This window comes from Curcuma longa, chromosome 4 (genome assembly GCF_044706935.1).
Source record: "Curcuma longa cultivar G26 ecotype Majalengka, Jawa Barat chromosome 4, ITB_CL_G26_1.1, whole genome shotgun sequence".
Lineage (NCBI taxonomy): Eukaryota > Viridiplantae > Streptophyta > Magnoliopsida > Zingiberales > Zingiberaceae > Curcuma > Curcuma longa.
In genome coordinates, this window is record NC_133864.1 from 17907626 (window position 1) to 17922704 (window position 15079).

General features: G+C 35.6%; 2 protein-coding genes across 4 annotated transcripts; both read left to right on the forward strand.

Annotated features, from left to right (window-relative positions):
* Positions 1-1100: 1100 nt before the first annotated feature.
* LOC141828005 (bZIP transcription factor 12-like) lies at positions 1101-5732 on the forward strand (the record flags this gene model as incomplete). Of its 2 annotated transcripts, none has more annotated exon segments than XM_074715355.1 (4): positions 1101-1512; positions 1600-1671; positions 2005-2034; positions 5299-5732. In XM_074715355.1, coding segments are annotated over 4 exon segments (589 nt in total), but the record flags the coding sequence as incomplete, so codon positions are not given.
* A 4519-nt stretch (positions 5733-10251) lies between these two features.
* LOC141827424 (large ribosomal subunit protein uL1-like) lies at positions 10252-13780 on the forward strand. 2 transcript variants are annotated; one of them, XM_074714663.1, is made up of 6 exons: positions 10252-10291; positions 10449-10486; positions 11292-11511; positions 12212-12377; positions 12876-13081; positions 13452-13780. In XM_074714663.1, exons 2-6 carry the CDS (start codon positions 10482-10484, stop codon positions 13503-13505), a joined length of 651 nt encoding a protein of 216 aa, XP_074570764.1. In that variant the 5' UTR covers positions 10252-10291; positions 10449-10481; the 3' UTR covers positions 13506-13780. The 2 variants fall into 2 exon arrangements, with proteins under 2 accessions (XP_074570764.1, XP_074570765.1); XM_074714664.1 differs by lacking the exon at positions 10252-10291 and adding an exon at positions 10348-10366.
* Positions 13781-15079: the final 1299 nt, after the last annotated feature.

Consider the following 15079-nt stretch of genomic DNA (forward strand, 5'->3'; position numbering starts at 1 on the left):
TTAGAAAATTTATTTCAATACAGAGAATTATTATATTTATTTTTTTCACACAATGTAATAATACTAATATATATTTATTTTTACATCAATGAAATATATACATATATATATTGTATTTGTAAAAATTTAAAATTATTTAATGATGTAATTGAATACTAATTCTTCTATATTTAGTGTCCTACTTCTCATTCAGTTATGATGAATTTTTATAATATAATTTTAATTTTAAATGAATATATTTATGAAAATGAAAAATGAAAAATACTAACCATAATATTTCATAAGATAATAAAGATAAAAAAAATGTAAGCAATTTAAATAGATAAAATTTAAAGTTAAATTTATATCGAACCATCTTGACACCAACATTGAACAAATTTAAACATCAAAAGATTTTAACTCATTTACCGTCCTAATTCCAACCGTAAGGCCAAATTGTCTGTTAAGCCTCGGACTTCAACGTGGGTTTGTTTACATACTAGTGATGTCAGCATGACGTACATGGTGGCGTGAATGCCTCTGCCACGACGGTTAATCGTCATATTCATTGCCGTCCTTGCATTTAATTTAAATTATATTTTAAATTAATTTATGGTATAGTCAATAGTGAGCGCCGGCCCACAACTGCAATTTTCAATTTTTACCTCACCAAAATTTAAAAAAAAACAATTTAAAATGGGATTTTCATATCGACCCTTTTAATTTTCGATATCTGAAAGTAAGCCCTCGATTTGCATTTTATTTCGCTTCGAAGCTAAACAAGGCTGTTAAATTGGCTTTCAGGGATGTTTTGGTGATTAGTGAATTCGTAGAGGACGGTTTGGCTTATTTCGACTGGAGGTCAGGATGGCGTATAATTACAGTAGTGCGGATGTGCGACGCTTCGCGAGCGCCACCGCCACGCTGGGATAACGACGGAGACCGGCGACAGGGGCGAGACGAATCGCGGAGCATAACCGTCGTCGCTTCCATTCCGTGCCCCTGATGTTGTCGTCCTCCTCGCCCAATTCCGATCTCGCGCGGCCATCCGGATTCGTCACCAAGGGCCTCGGATCCGCGAGCGTGGAGGATCATCTTTTTCGCAATGTGGGCGGCGGAGGAAAAAACTTCCCTCTGCCGGAGATCTTGGGAGAGAGGACGGCGGAGGATATGTGGAGGGTGATCGCGGCCGATCGGGGGGTGGACGGATCCGACGCGGAGGTCACGCTGGAGGACTTCCTCGCGAGGGCTGGCGCGGTCGGAGAGGAGGAGGATACCGCAGTTCCCACCAGATGGAGCCAGGTGGCGTTGGCGGCGAATACTGCGACAGGGGATGGGTTTGGGCAACCACAGAAAATGCTCTTGGAAAACCCTACCGTCGGGTTCGGGAATGGAGCGGAAGGCGTCGTGAGGGCGGCGGAGCGAGGGAGGAAAAGGCCGTTGTTGGATCCGGTGGACAGAATGGCGATTCAACGAGAGAAGAGAATGATCAAAAATAGGGAGTCTGCAGCAAGATCGAGGGAGAGGAAACAGGTTCGTCATTCCTCACATATCTAACACTGAACTGGATTCAAAAGAACGCAGTAAAGTTTTCAATTTTGTATTGTTTGTTTGATTTAGGCCTATATTAATCAACTTGAAGCCTCGGTTGCAAAATTGGAGGAGGACAATGCACGGCTGTTGAAAACCCTGGTAAATTAATTAGATATTAATTGCATACTTTGTTCGATCGTCTTTTTAATTTCTTTTAGGGAGATTACATTATTTCTTCTTGGAGATCCGCTTCTGGATCGAAGATGTTTACCTAGATACATTGTTGTCGATGATGACAATTATAGATTCCATGAGTGACAAGTTTGAGCATCTATCAGATTTTAGAAGTGATATCTACGAATAACTTTAAACTTGAGTACATCGCTTGTGTGTAGTGTAGGATCATTATTTATTAACATTTTTTAGATATTTGAGTTGTTAAAATCGAGTGATTTTTCTATTTATGAGATCGGACTAAATGATTAATTACAGGAGCAGCAGCAAAGGATGAGGCTCAAGCAGGTATGAGTTAAAGCAAATATAATTGAAGCTATTTTCTTTTTCAGTGTTTCACAGATAAGTATTCCGTTTGTAGTACTTGAATTTGAGTACTAATATATACTTTGTTTGAGTAATGCTCGATCTCATAGTTTCATAGCTTAATAGTACATGATGTCAATTTGTTTCAGTCTTTTGAATGAACATCTCACAAACGGCCTCTGCTGATTTACTTTGTTTGATTGTCTGTCTGTGCATTTTTTTTTCTTCTTTTTCTTAGTTTGTCCCATGTCCTATTTCTTGGTTACCGATTCCCATTGAGGCCTAAGGTGGACAAATGAGACTTGTAGTTTGCGTGTACGCAAACATTATCAGTCATTGCATTATTTTAGAACATTCATAGTTCCATACGTTTATCTACATCAGACTCTTTTCAAACTTTCTGCATAGATTTATTTGTTTTTAGTGTCTTTCTTTTGAAGTAAGAGTGTAGTTATTGTTGCATTGAATAACAATAGAGTATGAAAGAAAAACAAACTCTTACTAATAGAACAACTATTAATCTTAAACATTGAATATTGGTGGGGTCAATAGAGTACTAGTCCAGAAAAGGGATTTACCTTGCCCAGCATGAGCTTGAGCTCAAGTGAATGTGCCGTGTAAGGCCCCTATAATTTTAATTTAAAAATCATTAAAAAAAACAATGAAAAGGAGAAACTTAAAAAAAAATAAAAGAAGTTTTATAAATTTTGATTATTTAAAATGTTGATATTTTATAAATTTAAAAATAAAGATTAATATGACTATACTATTTATAAATATTTAAAAATAGAATTCGTAATGTTTAATATGTATAGTATTATTATTGATTTATAAATAGAAAGATTGGACCAAACTCGGTCCATGGGCTATAGTATACCCTATGCACCTAGAGTTAGTGGATATATATATATATATATATATATATATACAGTTTTGCTATTATGGGTGACAGCTTCCTGCGCGCCCCGTGAGCGCCGCCATCCGAGCCGTCCGTCCGTCCGATCGCCCGATCCTAGCCGTCCGATTGCACAGTATTTCTCCTCGGACCTTCGCCGCTTCCCGCCGTCCGTTCATCGCCGTCCGACCACCGCCGGCCGCCGGACCGGGCCCGTTGGAACCGCAACTCGCAGGCGGTCCGGCGGCGGCCGGAGTCCGGCCCCGATTCGGTCGGAATCCGGCCGAATTCCGCTGAAATCGCCGCCAGGCACTGTTGCCTTGTTTCGGCTGGAATTTCGACCGGATTCCGGCCCAATCCGGCCGGAATCCGATGCCGGTGTGTGCGCCGTTGAGTTGCGCTTCCAATGAGTTCGGGATGGCGGCCGGCGGTGACCGGACGGCGATGAACGGCCGCCGGAAACGCGCGGGGGTTGGGGGACGCTCACGGGGTCGCGCACAGTGCGTCGCCCAGAATAGCAATATTCTATATATATATATATATATATATATATATATATATATATATATATATATATATATATATATATATATATATATATATATATATATCAAGCTCTTCTAATCGATTATTCCTAAACATGACTAGTCTGACCTCATGTAGACCTGACCTCGGGTCAGGTCCATATCGGACCTGGCTCAGATCGGTAACAGGGTCAACGGGTCGGTTACCTATTGACCTAGTTCGTAGGGGCCTGAACCATAATCGGTCCGGTCCTAGCCATGGTCGGTTATGATTCAAGAACCCAATTAACAATTGAACTGATGATTAGCCAACACTATACGCTATGGTATTGATTTTATCACTATAGTGTATTGTTGTGGTGCTAGTTTTTCAAAAACCAACACCACACATTGTAGTGCTGATTTTTCAAAAATTAGCACCACAACCCTAATTGGTTAATCGACAGTTTGATGATCATTGGGAGAAGGTGGGGTTTATATATTTTTTTAAAACAGTTGAGATTTTTGATCATTTTTTTATCAATGACTATAATTTAGTATTTATTACTTTTCAAACTTTATAAATAAGTAGTTTATTTTATCGTTTTCACACCATCTTCTCTATTCTCATTCTCAATTCCGAAATTTCGATTGTTTTTTAGTTCAATTCTACAATTACAATGGAAGGAGGATGTTCTGAACCGTGAACTGTAACTGTCTTGGACAGTTAATGTTAAGGGTCGACCTGTCAGGAACTGTCAAACTGGCGGTTCCGAACCATCAAATTGTCGATTTCAAATTGTGGTTGAGTCTAGCTCCACGAAAATTTTCCACCGCTCACCAGGGGAATTGGGAAGCGCGAACGCTTGTCGCTTCACAATTAATGTTCCAAAGTTGTCTTTCCGTTAAAGGAAATTAATCTACAGTGCACCGTAGTTAGGAATTAACCTATGGATGTCTGGTTAACTACGGAAGTGTCTTGCTGTTACACCGCAACCCGAGAGGCTAGTGGATACATATTGAAGATTTGAAAACAACATGAGTTAGTGAGCCACAGTGAAATGCAATATAAGAGTATCAACAAATAGGAAGCACATTATAGTAGGCTTACATTTGGTTATGTCTAAATTTATAACAAATAACAACAACAAATATATATAATACCTTGGGTAATGATACCCCTTCAGAGCACGACCTGCAACTCATAAATCTGAGACCCAATAACCCATTTTAACTTGGAATAAGATTCTCTATAAATAGCATGGCCAGTAGTGATACGAGGATAGGATATTAAATCCTAATCTTAACTCTAGTTCTTTTTCTTTTACATTGTTTAAGATGACTTAAGCATCAGAGATCTGTGACGAAGCTTTTTCTCATGACGTAGTTGTTCTTTCAAGGATTAACATGCATCACAAGGCGTCGTCCGTCATCCCGACGAGGCTCCTATGCTTAAGTCATGACGTGCATTATGAAAAAAATTAGAATACTAAACAATGCAGAAGAAGGTCCATATTTAAGGTTAAGATTTCATACTTTATTGTCATACCACTTACCATTGCTGACCATGCTATTAATGGAGAATCTTATTCCAACCTCTAATGGGTTATTAGGTATCAAATTTGTGGGTTGTAGGTTTTGCACTGGAAGGGTATTATTACATGGAGTATCAATATATTTCTTCCATACCACTTAATCGAAACAGAGAAACATAATTATACGATGAGTATATACTAATTATCTCCTTATGCTAATTGTTATCTCAATATCTTTGCAATTTGACTCAGCATACACTCTATGCAATTTAGAAGGAATTAAAGAGTTCAGCATAATGGCATTGTTTTACAGCTTATGGAAAACGTAATACCAGTAGCAGAGAGGGAAAGACGACCGCTGCGAAGAACCAACTCCATGCAGTGGTAGATGTCATGATCTTCGAGTTATAGCTGTTTACTGTCTCCAAATACACAGGAATGCATCAAACATGTTAGGCAAAATCTGGAATGACCGGAGGTTCAATTATTTTCAACTTTTATTCATTTATTTATAACTTCAAAGAGTAAATATAGGAAAAAGAAACAAAAAAAATTCTCCGCGAGCTAGGCCGTTTGAGAATTGCTAATTAATTTGATTATTTTGGAGTTTTGGTAGTTAATTTTCGACTTTGTACCATCATGATTAATTACCTCAATCGCGTCAACCATGATGTAACTGCTAGCATTGTGTTCTGTAAAACCGTCCCGGGACATAGCTGAATTAGTTATGATGGAACAGAGTTGTTAAAGTGGACAAAGGTTCAAATCTCGATGAAATCAAGACAATGTATTCTTTCATCGTAGTCAATTGTAATTTTTCGATTTATCTCCTCACAAATGGTCATGGGGCCGATCGTATGAAATCGCTGGGATGATGAATTTCACCTTTTGTTGTTGAAGTTTTACAAAGCAGTAGTGGCTTGCAAGTTTATATTTAACTAGAGTTTAAAGTAGAATACCAATTAACATAAAATCAAATTCCGTATAATTGGAGCCCTCAAACTCTTTAAGGACATCCATATTAGTTTAAATATTAATATATTTTATACATGTCATATACACATTATATTAATATTTTTTTATTAATATATATCCATATTAATTTTAACATTAATATATATTTATTTTAATATTAACATATATTTTTATTTATGAATCCCACTGTCTACTTATTCATGTTATTCTTATTCTATATTAAATAAATAAATAAATTTTAAATTTATATTTGTAATTCTATAATATTATTATTTTTAAATATATTTATTATTTAAAATATGTTCATGTTGAATAATAACTAGACAACTTTGCTAGCATAAGTTCATACATATATATTTTACAAATTAACTAGAATTAAACTTCTAAACCAATCTATATCAATTAGGGAGCTGAGTATTTGTTAAAATTGAATTAAATATTAATTAATTTGATAAAAATTAAAATAATTAAAAATTTTAAATATGATAAGAGATTTATCGATTAATTATAGATTTATATAATAACCGTGTCAAACAAGATGAATTTAACTTTCATTTTAATTACTAAATAATAAAATAAAATATTTAAATTAGAAATTTATTATTACATATTAAGTAAAATAAATAATTTTTTTTGTTATATATATTTATGCAATAAACCTCGCCATAAACCACAATTCGAATCGCCGCGCTTTTGCGCAATTTTGATTTTTTTCCTTCTCCATCGATCTCCTCCTCGCAACTCTGTCGTTAATATGGCGGCGACGACGGCATCGGTCTCGTCGGAGGCGGTCCTCCGGGTCGTCTTCGTCGACGGCGACCGTGAGTTCAATCTCGGTCCTTTTCCGTTCGTCCCGTCGCTCGGGCTCAGCGCCTTCAAGGCGAGAATTAGCGAGCAGATCGGAGTCTCGCCGCGCCAGATCTCCCTTTCCCTCGTCCGCCTCTCGGCGCCGCCCGCCCCCGACGTCCCTCGCACGATCGCCATCAACGAGAGGACCGATTTCCACGCGATCGCGCGCGAGCGCGACTGCGTCGTGCTCGCTTCCCTCTGCCGGGCGCGCAGCGGGAGGCGAGGGAGGAGGAGGAGCCGATCCAGGGGATTTATTAGCCTCGTCGAGGGAGGGACCCTCGGGGAGAGCGCCGCCTCAGCGCCGGCGACGAGGATCCAGAGGCGGCCAGGCGGCTCCGCCCGTCGGAGCAACCACGACCCAGCCAACGACGAGATGGCGGCGCAGGCGCTCGCGTGGCAGTACGAGCGGGAGAAGCAGGCGCGGCTGCGCCACATGGCGTCTCGCTTCGTGGCGGAGTACTACGCTCCAGCTCCGCCTCGTTCGCTGGCGGCAGCGGCGGCATGCGGGGAGTGCGATGCGGCGGTGGCGGAGGGTCGAACGCCGGAGTTCCATTGCTGCGTGCGCGACCCGATCGTCGTGGGCTTCGCCCGGAGGGTGCCGCCGATTGAGCGGCCTAGGTCGCGCGGAGCCGGCGGCGTAGTGCTTACTGCTAACCCTATTCTATAACATTGCCTTGGTCGTGCAAAGGCGACGATACCAAACAAAATTATTATTATTATTATTATTATTTTAAAAAATAATTTTTATTGGTAGAGGCCAGAGGCCAGAGGCCAGAGGCCAGAGGCCAGAGCCCAGAGCCCAGAGGGATTAATTGTGAAGAAAGAAATACGTAAAGTAAAATACTTATTTAATTTTTATTCTGTAAGATCCTTATAAAATAACACTTGTAGCAATTTTAATTTCATTATAATTAAACTTCTACCTTTTCCAAAGCCTCTGAAAGATTATAATTACTAAATTCAAGGAAGTTGAAAATCTTGAGGAAGTGCAAGTAGAGCATTAAACTTCTACCTTTTCCAAAGCCTCACCAAAAATCAAAGATCCATATAATTACTCAAAGCCAAAAAAGAAACAATTCTTAAAAACAGTTAAGATCCGTGTGTTCATGGCTTACAGAATCTCGATACAATTAACGGGCAGACATAAGCCATGTACAATTAATCCTCGACGTCAGACATAAGCCACGAGGATTGGGGATAGCAGCGACTGTGCTTAACGCCAAAAAATTCAGTTAAATGGAGGAAAAGAAGAGGTGGAGGAAATCGCCCTACGCTGGAGAAGAACCCGAAAATTTAATTTGATTATTTTAAAATTTTAATTATTTTTTTAAAAAATTAAATAATTCAGTTCGATTTTAATTTTAAATTTTTTTATTTGATTAAATCGAATAAACCAAATTAAAAAAGTAATTTATAAATTTTAAATAAATAAATTTATTAATTTGATTAATTCGATTGAAAATTGAATTAATCGATAAAATATCAATTCAGTTTGTTCGATTTTTATTGAAAAAATTAATCGATGAAGTTGGTTAAAAAAATCAATTTATTTAATTTTTGATAATTCTATCGATGGAATAATAAAATACTCCTTGAGGTAATGGTGCAACGATAGGACATTCGATCAAACTAAGCGTAAAGTCCAAATGGGGAAGATATGATTTGATGAAAGATCGATTTCCCGATTTAGGAAAGAACCCCTTAAGATTTATCATTTTTTTAAATAAATATCCATTGATGTTATTTTTTTTTTAAATTTTAATAGTACTTCCTCATTTTCATATTTTTCATATTTATATTTACATAATTAAATAACACACCATCACAAATAATTTTTTTTACAATACATTCACATTCACAACCTATTTAATCCACATATTAATATCACAATCTAATTAATATAAACACAAATGATACAATTATATCAAATCTATAATTTATTCATAAATAATCGCAGCTAACAAAGATGTCAATCAAGCTCTTGAATAGGGCTGTGGTTGGGCTTTAGATTGCGGTCGACTAAGCTGCCGGTTAGCAAGGCTGAGATTTGGCCGACGAGGAGTTTGCCCTAGTCAGATCTTAGCTTGCGGTCGGCCAAGCCAACCAGTAGGGACTCAACTTGCAGTTGACCAAGCTACCACTACTAGGGTCTCAGTTTGCGGGCGTAAGGCGACCAAGCTAGAGTCTTGGCTTGCTCAAGCTATCGACCGACGAGCTCGCTTAGGGGTGGCCCAAGTGCCCAACATCGACAACAAGTAAGGATGTGAGAGATTTAGGAGAGGAGCTCATCGAGAATTGTGAAGATAGGGAAACAGTGGAGCTAAGAGAGGAGAGGAACATCGGAGCTCAGAGAGAAAAGAAACGCTGGAGAATCTTAAAGAAGGTGGGAACATTAAAGAAGAAAGGATTGCGGATGGGAAAAAAAACTTAATTGGAAACCCTAAAAATGGGAAAAAATAATGACGAAGTTAAGTTTCCTTTACTATTTTATATTTTAGCAATGAAAATAAATAATTATTACTAAAATAGCTACGAAAATTGAATTCTGTCATGAAAATAATGATAAAAATTTAATTCTGTCGTTAAAATATAAAATAACAATGGATATTTAATTCTGTCTTAATGGGACTTAGTTTAATTGTTAAATTATGTTATTTTTTAGCAATGACAGGGCTAAGTTGGCATCGAAGGGGAGGTCGATAGAACCTTTGCCTCGTTGAGTTAGACACCTACAGAGACAGAAGAAGAGAAGTCGGAGAGTGGCGAAGAAAAGAGGCCGAGGAAGCGCTCGGAGCTGGTGGTGCGGCTGTGGCGGAGACCGTCCATGGTGGCGATGCGCTACATTTTTTATTTTTGCATTTGATATTTATATCAAAGGATGGCTTCAATAACTAAGAGTGAATAAAATTTGATTAAATTGAATAAATCGATCAAATTTAAAAATTTAATTCAATTATTTCAGAAATTTATTTTTAAAAAAATTAATTAATTTGATTTGATTTTAAATTTTTTATTTGATTAAATCGAATAAAACTAATTAATCAAAATAAAAAACAATAATTTAAAAATTATTTAATTAATTAATAAATCTTTTATAATATTTAAAAAATTAAATTAATTAATATTTTATTTATCGATTCAATTTATTCAATTTTTATTTAAAAATTTGATCGATTCGATTAGTTTAAAAAATTTTATTTGATTCAATTTTAATTAATTAGATTCAATTTCAATTTTAATCCAAAATACTCATCCCTATAACCTCATTTCTGTAAATCTCTACTTTAAGCATATTTTAAAGGCATTAATCTTAATAATTTTGAAATGAATCTCTTTTTTAACGAGACGGCACGGCCCAACATAATGCCAAGCCCAAACACTGAAGCCCAGGATTACCATCCAGGGAAATTAGGGTTTTAAGGACCCTCTCCTCACACTGTTCCTGCTCTCGTAGCTCTCCATAGCCATTTGGCCGTCTCACGGTTCGTTCTCCCAGTACTCGATGTTCTGTTATTCCAACTTCCCCATGCACTTTGATCCGCCATTCGTTGTCTTTGGTTTTTTAACAGTGGATCATTGCTCTAATTTTGATTCCTTCTTTTTTTGTTGTTGTTGAAAATTGCTTCTGTGTCTCTGTAGGGTTGAAAGAAGGAAGACGAACACGTTGAAAAAATGAGGTACTTTAAGATTCAATCTGTAATTTCTTTTAGATGCTGTTGTTGATTCTTTTTTGTATGCTTAATGCCAGGTTTTTTTTAAAAAAAAATATCTGTTACAATTTTTTGCTCGTATGTTGAATCTGCATTTTTCTTTTATATATTGCGCGGTTTGTCTGTTGCTTAGAAGTGGCGTAAATAGTTAAATTGTCTGAAGCATTTAGAAGAATCAATCACCTGTTGTCCAGTGTTCACTGTATCATTTGATCAGTCCGCGTGAGTTTCTTCCTTCTAAGATTCTTTTGTTGGTCATGGACTAGGTAATTGTGCAAGGATGGCTAAACTAATCGGTCGTAAAAATTTTCCAAGTGTTCTTTTCAGTTCTTATGTGTCTCAACTTTCAGTTTAATTTATTAACTGTTTTGTTTGTTAACCACAATACTTTTGCAATTTAGCTTGTAAGACAATCAGTTGACTACTTTTTGTTGTGTTAGATCATTTTTTTGCCTGCATATTTTGACTATTTTTGCTTCTAGGACTGCACTGTGTAGAAGTGCAACTTGTTTTTTGATTTTACTATGTTATTCCGAAGCTTCATGACTGCTTTTCATTGTAAAATTCCTTCGGTTTCTGTAAATTATTTTCATTGATTTTTATTTTCACAATTTCTTGTTTACTTTATTAGCAATACCGTCGCATTCTGGAAATTTGGCAGTGAACTATCAATTGTACTCATCATTTTACAGTTTCAGTGGTGCTCATGTACACTTTCATTCTTTTGTAATCATGCTGAGCTAACCTTTTGAAAATACTGTTATAATCACAGTAAGCTGCAGAGTGATGTTGTGAAGGAAGCTATCTCACAGATTGTTGCTGATTCTCGAGAGAAGAAACGTAACTTCACTGAGACAATTGAGCTGCAGATCGGCTTGAAAAATTACGATCCTCAAAAGGACAAGCGATTCAGTGGTTCTGTGAAGCTACAACATATTCCACGCCCTAAAATGAAAGTTTGCATGTTGGGTGATGCACAACATGTTGAAGAGGTATTGATATTGGAACATTTTGTTCTCCTCCTCCCCAGACAAATGATTCACGAGATTCTATGTTTATTCTTGTCTGAAGTCATTTGTGCATTATTTACCAACAAAGAAGTTGGATGGAAGGAAATGATGATAATGGAAAACTAGGCTGCATTTTTCCATCTGCTGTTTACTTTCGTGAACATGCATAAGAAGGGAAATGGAAGGATAGAAAATAGGCCCCTTTTATCTTAAGTTTGATTCCACACAAATGTTTGGCAGAAATGGAAGGAAAGAAAACATTCCTGCATCGAAATAATAGTATATCCGTAGTCTCACATGAAGAAACCCTGAGAAATAGTTTATTGTTCCTCTGGTGAACTACAACTCTAACAATATTGGTCTTATTGTAAAAAAAAGTACTTGGCTGAATCAAATCAATTTTATGTGTGCGATATGCTTGTCTTGAGCTAGATAACTTGTCTTCCTCTTGATCGGAGCCTGTTGAAAATAAACACAACATAGAAGTATAGTGAATTGATTTTTTATTTTTTTTCAAAATCTGAAGCTTAAACAATTGTCTTATTAATCTGTATGTGTTAGAAGTAAGTTCTTAATTTCAGTTTGCAGAATTCCAACTTCTCCAGTGCAAGATACTTTTCGACTTTGTATTCTTGAGGACCTGACTCAAGCATGTTGTGCTAATAATTTCTGTCACTTTCAGGCAGAGAAGATAGGACTTGATTACATGGACGTTGAGAGTCTGAAAAAGATGAACAAAAACAAGAAGCTCGTCAAGAAACTTGCTAAGAAATACCATGCTTTCCTGGCATCAGAAGCTATCATTAAGCAGATTCCTCGCCTTCTTGGCCCTGGTCTTAACAAGGCAGGCAAGCACTAATTCTTTTTCATTTGCTGGTGATCTGAGGAGAATAATTCTGTTTTGATTTTTCTATCTATTCTTGAACATGACTGAATACTACTGCACATGAAATAGTATCATATAAATTCTGCGTGCTCTTGTAAAAGCAAGATCAAATCCACATATTAAAAATCAATAATTACAAATCAACAATCTTCTTGAAGTGTATTTAAGCATGCGATGCAGAAATTTTAAGGATATGTTTTTTCATAATTATTTTAGTTGGTCTGACACCAAAGTAGCTTTGGACGGATGGAAATTATATTAACGTTTAATGCTTTATGCATCATAATGCAACATGTATTCACACCAATATTAAAACAAAACAATTGTGAGAGGACACTGGTTTACCCAGGGTTCCGTTATTTATTAACTCGCAAACATTGATCATATAGAAATTCATCGTATTTGCATAGATTCAATTAAACTATTTTTAGACTATGTTTGATTTGCTAACTGTTTATAGGAAAGTTCCCCACATTGGTTACTCATCAAGAACCTTTGGAGTCGAAAGTAAATGAGACAAAGGCAATGGTGAAATTTCAACTCAAGAAGGTCCTTTGTATGGGTGTTGCCGTTGCCAATGTCGGCATGGAGGAGAAGCATATTTTTCAGAATGTGCAAATGAGTGTCAATTTGCTCGTGTCTTTGCTGAAGAAGAACTGGCAAAATGTGAGTTGTCTCACTGTTGTCCCTGTTATTCTCATTTTGAACATTGTTTAGAAATTAGAAGCAACTGCACTAGAATTTTACTACTTTTTATTTCTCTAGTGCTTAATTTTAGATCATTATTCAGTTTGAGCAAACCAGTTTTCCATTTCCTCACTAAGATTATATTCCATTCAAGAGCACCTTTGATAAACAATGTATGTTTGCTGATCTCTCTGAAAAGTGTAATTACTGAAGTAATTGCCATTCAGAATTGAGGATAGTTCTCAGCTCTTTTGTTTTATGCTCAAAAGATCATCTAATTTTTGCAAACTAGTTGTGGGTTATTCATGTTTCTGAAACATTTTCTTGCACTTTGTGTGTGCCCCCACAGGTGAGATGCTTGTACCTGAAGAGCACAATGGGGAAGCCTTATCGCGTTTTCTAGGCGTTTTCGCAGATTATCAGTCACCAAGCGGATCGAAGTTCTTAGGTAAAAAGTTTTGGTTTATCAATCAGTATGCAAGGATAGATAGATAGATTACAATGAACATTGATTTCAGTCATTTTAATCTTGAGTTATCTTCAAAACCTATATTATGTTCTTGTTGCTTTGTAATAGTTTGTCGAACCTAACGAATCCTCACGAACTCGTTTCATTTGGTTGGATGGTTTGTAAACCGATTAATTTGTGGTAGATGATGCAACTTTACAATGATTTTCACGTTGGTGGAGATATCAATTTTCGTATGCTACTTCAGCAAAAGTTGAAATTCATCATCCAACGGCTTTATATAATTGGTTCCACGATCATTTGTGAGGAGGGATTTTCTTATGCTACAAATATCATTTAATATGCTTTAATGGTAGTATCAAACTGTATGATCTACTTACTATTCTGGAAAAAGGTGGAATCTATAACTTTAGCGGTTCCACACGATCGGTCTCACAATCATTTATGAGAAGGTAAATCGAGAAACTGTAGTTAGTTGATTTTGCCAGTGATCTACTTACTAGATCGAAGAACTGATTTTGTTATTTTATTTTTGATCGAGAATAACAGGACAGGTAAAATATAAACAAACTACTTGAGAATTAGACTGGTTCACAACTCAGCTCGGAATCTTAATTGTATCAACGGGATGGTTATTTGTCGACTCATTCAACGGGTTCAATTTGTAACCGGTCTATCTAAAGATGGGCTAGTTAAAAGTTGGGTCTCATATAAAATTGACGGCTCAATTGACGGTTAACTTCTATTTATTTTAAAATTTTAATTATTTAATAATGATTTTAATAGCATAGTTCAATATAAATTAATTTATTTTCTTAAAAAAGTTTTAACATTTTTATTAAGTGTCTAAATCTTTTTTACCGTGAGACTATTATATCTGTAACTTATTAAATTTGTTAATTTAATATTCGTAATAGGTTATTTATATGTCTTATTTTATTTTTAAAAATAAATTTATTAAATGATATAATTTATTTAATAATAAAATTATATATAATGAATATGATTATTGAATATGATTTAATTTATGTATATAAATAAATTATATATATATATATAAATATAATAATATTAATATTAAATAAAAAAATTATTGATATCAAAAAATGAAAATGATTTATTATTTGACTTTCCAACTTTTTGAAAACATATTAGAAGGAAAGTTGTAATTTTTAATAATAAAAGGATTATAATTTTTAATGGACAAGATAAAAAATTTTAATATCAAAGAAATTAATGAACTAGTGATTTTAATTTTCTTATAACCTAAATGAATAGATAGATAAAATTAAATAAATGTACAATTTTTTAAAATATTTTACACATTTATAAAATTTTAAAAAAATAAAATATTAATAATATTTTTGAATTGTCGAAAAATTCAATTGAATTGTTTTGAAGAACGATGATCACCTTGGACGATAAATTAGGTCGATATTTTTGGAACAATTGAATTAGCAATTTCGAATGATTGATTTCGAACAGCCAATTTTGAATTATAATTGAAT

Coding starts and splice junctions, on each gene's coding strand:
- LOC141827424 (XM_074714663.1), top strand. Junction 11,512..12,211: donor ATGCACAACATGTTGAAGAG/GTATTGATATTG, acceptor TGTCACTTTCAG/GCAGAGAAGATAGGACTTGA. Junction 13,082..13,451: donor TGAAGAAGAACTGGCAAAAT/GTGAGTTGTCTC, acceptor GTGCCCCCACAG/GTGAGATGCTTGTACCTGAA.